The 6,848-nt window shown below is 37.0% G+C and overlaps 1 protein-coding gene across 2 annotated transcripts in view; it reads right to left on the bottom strand.

Annotated features, from left to right (window-relative positions):
• Positions 1-6,848, bottom strand: part of MISO1 (mitochondrial inner membrane subdomain organizer 1) — a 21,910-nt gene that overhangs the window by 6,688 nt on the left and 8,374 nt on the right. For both annotated transcript variants that reach the window (XM_024741310.1, XM_024741318.1), the window contains one exon: positions 4,659-4,806. In XM_024741310.1, coding sequence (XP_024597078.1) covers positions 4,659-4,806 — 148 coding nt within the window. The remainder of the gene's footprint in view (positions 1-4,658; positions 4,807-6,848) is intronic.

Raw genomic sequence — 6,848 nt, 5'->3', positions numbered from 1 at the left:
ACAGTGAGAGGCCCGCGCAAAAAAAAAAAAAAAAAAAAAAAAAAAAAAAAAAATCTGCCAGATTTATTTCTCTGCACACATACACGTAATGCTACAAGATATGTCGTTCAATAATATAAGCTCCTACGACCAACAGGACTGTATAAACTGCGTTTTCACTTAATGTACTGAGGATATTTTCCCATCTCAATAAATATTGATTAATATCAACATTATTTTTTTAATATACATTTTACAAAACTGACTTCCAGACAGGATTTTATCAATTTATTACCCAAGTAACATAGTGATAAGAAAGTCTGGGCAAACTCTTGATAAAATTTTAACCAATTAAACTTTAATAACAGGATTTTATTGCAGAAAAAGTTTATAACTTTCCATAAAGGATAATGGCTGACAAAAAAAAATCTTAATGACTTTTTTGAAAGAAATTATACATTTAACATATGTTAAACTCTTATACAAGTAGCTGAAAGTATAAAGTTAAGTTCATTTAATTACTAGGGAAAAAGTAATACTTGAGTTCAGGAAGATATCCTAGAAGCTTGCCACAATATTATCTGATGATAGAAAAACATTTTATTTAGGGCATGGGTTCTTGAAACCTGTCCTAGAGTTTCAGTTCGATAAGTATCAAAAGGTGTAAGTAGGATTATTTCCTTAGAAAAATCTGTGACACAGTAAATACATAAATTAGATTAAGGCAGAACATATAATAAAGACTAGATGAATTTAAATCATTGGTACATAATGAGTTGAGGGAAGCTTGAAGATTCTGAGGTCTCTCTTCAATCCTTTAATGCTGCCATCAACACCAGCTGTCTTCCAATAAAACATCCTCTAGTCTTTAAGACCAAAATTTTTGGGACCAAAAACATGAATTTAAGTCAACACTATCAACCTGAAGTATTAATGTCCTAATTCTTCACTTCACAAAAGGTCATTGGGATTCCTTTAAAATTAGCAATTCCCCATTAAGCATTTAAAATATGATGCGGCCAATAAAAATGTAAAAATAAATCTTCCAAGAACTAATCTACTGAATAAGGTTAGTTATATACATCATATATTTCTGCCCAAACAGTTGAGGTTTTTTGAAAAAGGAGATGCAACTTTTAATGCTTATGATGTCTAACTTTAGCTTTGTGTGAATCCTTCTATCTTACCAGCTCTTCAACAAATCTTTTATGCACATATTTTAAAAAAGCCTCATTCATACTGTACTGGATGACACAGATGATGCCAAAGGTTATAAGGGGACAGCAACATGGGCTCCAGTGGAAGAGCCCAAGAGCAGGACTTGGGTTTTGCAGAATGAACAGAGAGGCAGGAGGAGGAAGAGGAAGTGAGTATGTCAAGTAAGGGAAAGACCATGGGCAACTGGAAAAAATGGCAGACATAAGATGAATATGGAAGCAAATCACCACTAAGGAGTTTGCTATATTTCTGTTCCATCAGATGGGTCGGAAACTTCATAACTAAATATTCTTAAGGTTTTTATAAAGATAGTACATGATAGAAAAACAACTGATTTATACCCTCAATTTAGAAAACATTATAAGTGAATTCATGACAATGGACAATTTCACGAGACAGGAGTATCACATACATCAAAAAGATTATTTTTTACCATCCCTGGATAGAAGAAACTTTGAGTAATATCCTCACTAGACTGCAGGTTTTGTGACTACTGTAGGATCACATCCATTGTTTGCCACTATATACTGAGACTGTGACAAAACAGCAGGCATTCACTAAACATTTATTGAAGAAATGAAGTGTCCTAAGAGTTCCGCTTCATAAAAATTTTCAGCTCTGTGTGTGTTTGCCTCCTCATCATACACACCAAAGAGCATGGAAGGAAGGGATATCACAGAATAGTCATGAGGAAGGAGTCTTGGAAATATTATAATTCTCTTATTTGATGGTGGTGGAAACCATAAGCCAAAACTAGAAATAGAACACAAGCTCTCCACGCCAATACACATTCTACTACACCACACAGACTCTACTCTGATGTAGTTTTCTGAGCTAAATCTTTTTGGTTAGAATGGCCTTAACTTGGGGAGCCTGAATCCTAGCCTTCCTTACAATAAAATCAAAAGTCCATCCCTGGGACTTCCCTGGTGGCGCAGTGGTTAAGAATCCTCCTGCCAATGCAGGGGACATGGGTTCGATCCCTGGCCCAGGAAGATCCCACATGCTGCAGAGCAACTAAGCCCATGCGCCACAACTACTGAGCCTGCGCGCCACAACTACTGAAGTCCGCACTCCCCAGAGCCCACGTGCTGCAACTATTGAGCCCACGCACCACAGCTACTGAAGCCCACATGCTCTAGGGCCAACGTGCCACAACTTCTGAGCCCATGTGCTACAACTACTGAAGCCTGCGCACCTCGAGCCTGTGCTCCGCAACAAGAGAAGCCACCGCAACGAGAAGCCCGCGTACCGCAATGAAGAGTAGCCCCTGCTCACCACAACTAAAGAAAGCCTGGGTGCAGCAACAAAGACCAACGCAGCCAAAAAAATTAATTTAAAAAATAAAAAAAATAAAAGTCCATCTCTATCTTACAGGCCAGGTAGTAAAAATAGTGAAAGGAAAATAAGGAGCTTTCAATTAACAGCTATTTTTAAATGAAAAAGATTATGCTGTAACATCTTATTATATCAGTCAAAATAGTGCTTGGAAAGCAAACTTCTAGTTCTACAACCATTTTATAAGCAAACAGGTTTAACAAATGAAAATGCAAAATGATCTCTTTAACATCAACAATTTATGTCAGTTACAAAAAGTATTAACACTACCGTTACATTTGTACTGGTTATCATCTGTTGGGACGAATAAGACATGTCTGTTTCTTTAACTTTTGCATCTGTATACATAAAGTTGTGGACTGGGTAGCAGAAAATCTGTTTTCTACCTTTGATTTCATCAACTGTTAGGTAGATGGCTTCATACATGGCCTTTAAATTCTATAGGAAATATTTAAATAAGTGGGGGAGAAAAGTAAGTTTCCTTTCAGCTCTAAAATTTTGATTGCTCGTACCAACTTGATAAACATTTTTATTTGATGTGAAACCCATTAATAACAATATGTGTATATGGCAATTAGAGTGCTGTGGCATTGCTCGACTTCTGGGGCAGATTCCCACTGAATACCATCCCTGAAGTTGTGCGATGTACAGCCTGGACAATCACAAGTGATGACCTTGCTGTCTAAGCACTAAAGAATCATCACTATTTCAGACAGGAGAGATTTAAATTATTGTAGCTTTATTACAACAACTAAGAAGGTAGAGGACTCATGAAGTATAAACCATGCTTAGAGCTGAAATGGCCATTAAATGGCCATTAAATGGCCAAATAAACATCTCAGGTATCTTTCTTTAGGGAAAAATACTGTTTGATTTGTTAAAGAAGTCAATCATTTCAGGTATGTCTGGGGAAAAAAAATTAATCTTATTCCTTTGCAGCCCTATCTAATTGAACAGAGTGATATTCATTCATCTGAGGCTAAAGAAATAAGAATCCCTTTCTTCAAAACAGTAAAATAATATTAAGAAGATCTTTAAATATAACTCAGTTAATTCATTTGACAAATTTTGCCAAGTCTCTGCTGGCTAACAATTATTTTTCTAGGGACTGTGAATAATGAGATAGATAAGAAAAGTTCCCTGCCCACCAGGGGCTCACAGTTTAATAGAAGGATATAAACCTAGATATATAATTACAGGAAAATGTGTTTCAGTACTTTAATTGCAGTGTGTATAAATTGCTTGGGGGACAGGAAAGAAAGAGGCTAATTCTGCTTGGGAGTTAAGGAGAGCTTCACAGAAGAGCTGACATTTGAGCTAGATCCTAAAGAATCCACAGGAGCCAAGTCACTCTGGGCAAAGAACTATGCCCAGGGCATGAGAACACATGGAAGCAGCAGGCATGTCTGTGTGGCTGGGGGCTTTGCCATGAAGCAGGGAGAAATGGGAATTGCAGCAGCAAAGCTATGGACTCTGCCCAGCTCTCCAGCCTCCTTTGGTGTCTCTTGTCCCCTTTCTCCCTATGCCCTGGCCAGACGAGCCTTCACGTGCTTACCAAAAGAGCCAACTCATCCCCACACATATCCTTCCTAGCCAGCCCCCTCCCATTCTTCGGGTATCTGATTAAATAGCAACTCCTCAGTGAGGCCTTCTCTGACTACTATATATGTAGGTTTGCCCTTCATACAACCTCCAATAATTCTCATCCTATACCCTGACCCTCTTCTTCATAGCTCTTAGGACAATTTTTCATTTGTCTGTTGCCCATCTTCCACCTGTACTATAAGCTCCAAGGGGTAGAGTGGTCTTGTTTATTTCACTCCGCACGTATGGCTAGCATAGGACCTAGAACATAACACGTGCTCAATATTTGTGGAATAAATGCTTGAATGCCTGAATGAACGACTGAGTGGTTGGATGAGAAAAGGAGGGAAGGAAGAAAAGAAATCTAGAGCCAAATTAAATAGTTCTTGTATGTAAGTCAAGAATTTGGACTTTCCCTCATAGACAATGGAAAGTTACTAAAAATTAAAATGACTTTTTTTTTGCTATTTTTAAAATAACTTCTAATAAAGGAACATTAAAATAGTTATTTAGTGTTATTATTTTTGCACCTTACTTACTTCTCCATGAAGATATAATAGGTAAAGTAATGGGAATATGTTCAATCTCTAAACCATTCTCGGTTATTCGGCGTAGTCGTCCTCGTAGTTTAACATTCCTTCTTATAAATTCTACTGGAATATCTGAAGGACTTGTGAATTTTGATGTCTGTTGATTTACAAGGAGAAAAATATAACATTTTATTACCATTTTCACATTAAAATTAAGCATGTCAAATTCTCTAAACATTTTAAAGAAGATATAACCACTGGAAATTTTTTATTTGGTTCTTAATTTTATATTAAAATTTTAATAAGATTTAACACAAAGTGTTTATGGGAACATTATTTAGAAATATTTACTCATTATTTTACTATTTCAAGCTACTATATAGAGAACATTAAACAGACTCCTAATTTCTAAAAGCCTACATCCTCCAAATATGACACAATCCATCAAAAAGCAGTGAGTCTAAACATGGCACCACACAAATCTGGCTAAATAGTCACTATCCTGTACTATAGATGTACCATCTATTCATGCAGGTACTGCTGGGAGAACCTAACCAAAACTGAGGCAAGTTAAATTTGACTACTAATCAACAAGGTTTTTTCCCTTATTTTTTATCTTATAGGAGAAAAAGGCCCCTCCCAAAAGGCCAACATTAGGAATTTATTTAAATACCTAACACCTTGGAGTTAGTCAACATTTTATACCTGTGTCTTCCATATTAACAGTACTATAGAGATAACCTTAATTCATAATCATGGCTGGGTGAGAACCTCATACAGGCAGAAGGATAAATGAATACCCAACTTCCTAAGATAGTAAAGTTGGTCTAAACATTAAAAAAATTTTTTTCAAACAAGAAAAATATTGTAGCAGACAAATCCAGAACGTGGAACGTTAAAAATGGGATAAATGACTTGGTTACTCTAACAAATCAATGGAGTAAAGGGGAAAAAATGGGGGTGGGGTTCTAGACTGTTATAAAATAAATGAGTCATAAGAGATATAACAAACAAACGCAATATATGAACCATTTGAATCCTGATTCGAACAGATCATCTATTGAAAAAAGACACCACTGAGACAATCAAGGAACTCTTAATATGGTCTGGGTATTAGATGATGCTAAGGGGTTATTAATTATCTTAGATGTGATAATGTTCTAGGACAGACGGACACTGTGAGTCTCCTGATGCAACACAACAGGAAGCAGTATACACCGTCACCTTCTTGTTCACACTAAATCTACCAAGGAAACACAAATCTAGACTGTGGGACATTCTCTAAGACAAGTGGCTTGGGCTCTTCAAAAATGGCAGTGTCATGACAGACAAAAATTAAACATAAAGTGGGGTAAAAGTCTAGATTAAAGGAGACTAAAGAGACATGACAACTAAATACAGTGTGTGATCCTGGGCTGAACCTTAGACTGGGCAAAAAACAGCTACAAAGGATATTTTCAGAAGATAAATATGAATATGAACTGGATTTTAGATATTACTGTAAAAATATTAAATTTATTAGCTGTGATATTAATGTGACTATGTAGGAAAATATCCCTGCTCTTAGGAAGTACACTAGGAAGTCCTTATGGGACAAGTTCCATCATGTCTGCAACTTGCTTTCAAATGGTTTCACTGAGGGAGAGAGAGAAAGCACAACCATGGCAAAAATGTTAACAACTGGTGAATCTAGATAAAAAGGAGGTGACTGCTTTTTCTGGAGAAAACACTGTGAGGAAAAAGATTCTGAAGATATGTATTGTCAGCATTCATTCAAGAATGTGGAATATGCAGAACATAAACAAAAGGGAAGAGAAATCCTAAATCAAACACACAGGAAAAGTTTGAGTGAGTCACCTGACAGACGGTGTCTATGAAAAGTTTATGGGAAAGACACAGAAATGTGGGCTAAACATCCACATAGATGGCTCCCAATATGGTTCTGTGACATCCCTAGGGTAGCACTGATGAGTTAATGTCAATGGGAGGGGCACTCTAGGAGTAAGCCACAGGGCTCTGACCTGGATCCTCTCCTGTTTAATATGATCACCAGTGACTTGAATGAGAGCATAAGGATCGAACATCAGCAGGTCCGATGCTTGGAAGGGTATGAATACTAAGTCGGAGTTAGTATTTTAAAAGATCCTGACAGGGCTTCCCTGGTGGCGCAGTGGTTGAGAGTCCGCCTGCCGATGCAGG

Source organism: Neophocaena asiaeorientalis, unplaced genomic scaffold, assembly GCF_003031525.2.
Source record: "Neophocaena asiaeorientalis asiaeorientalis breed wild unplaced genomic scaffold, Neophocaena_asiaeorientalis_V1.1 scaffold556, whole genome shotgun sequence".
NCBI classification, from domain to species: Eukaryota; Metazoa; Chordata; class Mammalia; order Artiodactyla; family Phocoenidae; genus Neophocaena; species Neophocaena asiaeorientalis.
Note: the sequence above shows the minus strand (reverse complement) of the source record. Positions and strands in the feature narration are given on the sequence as shown.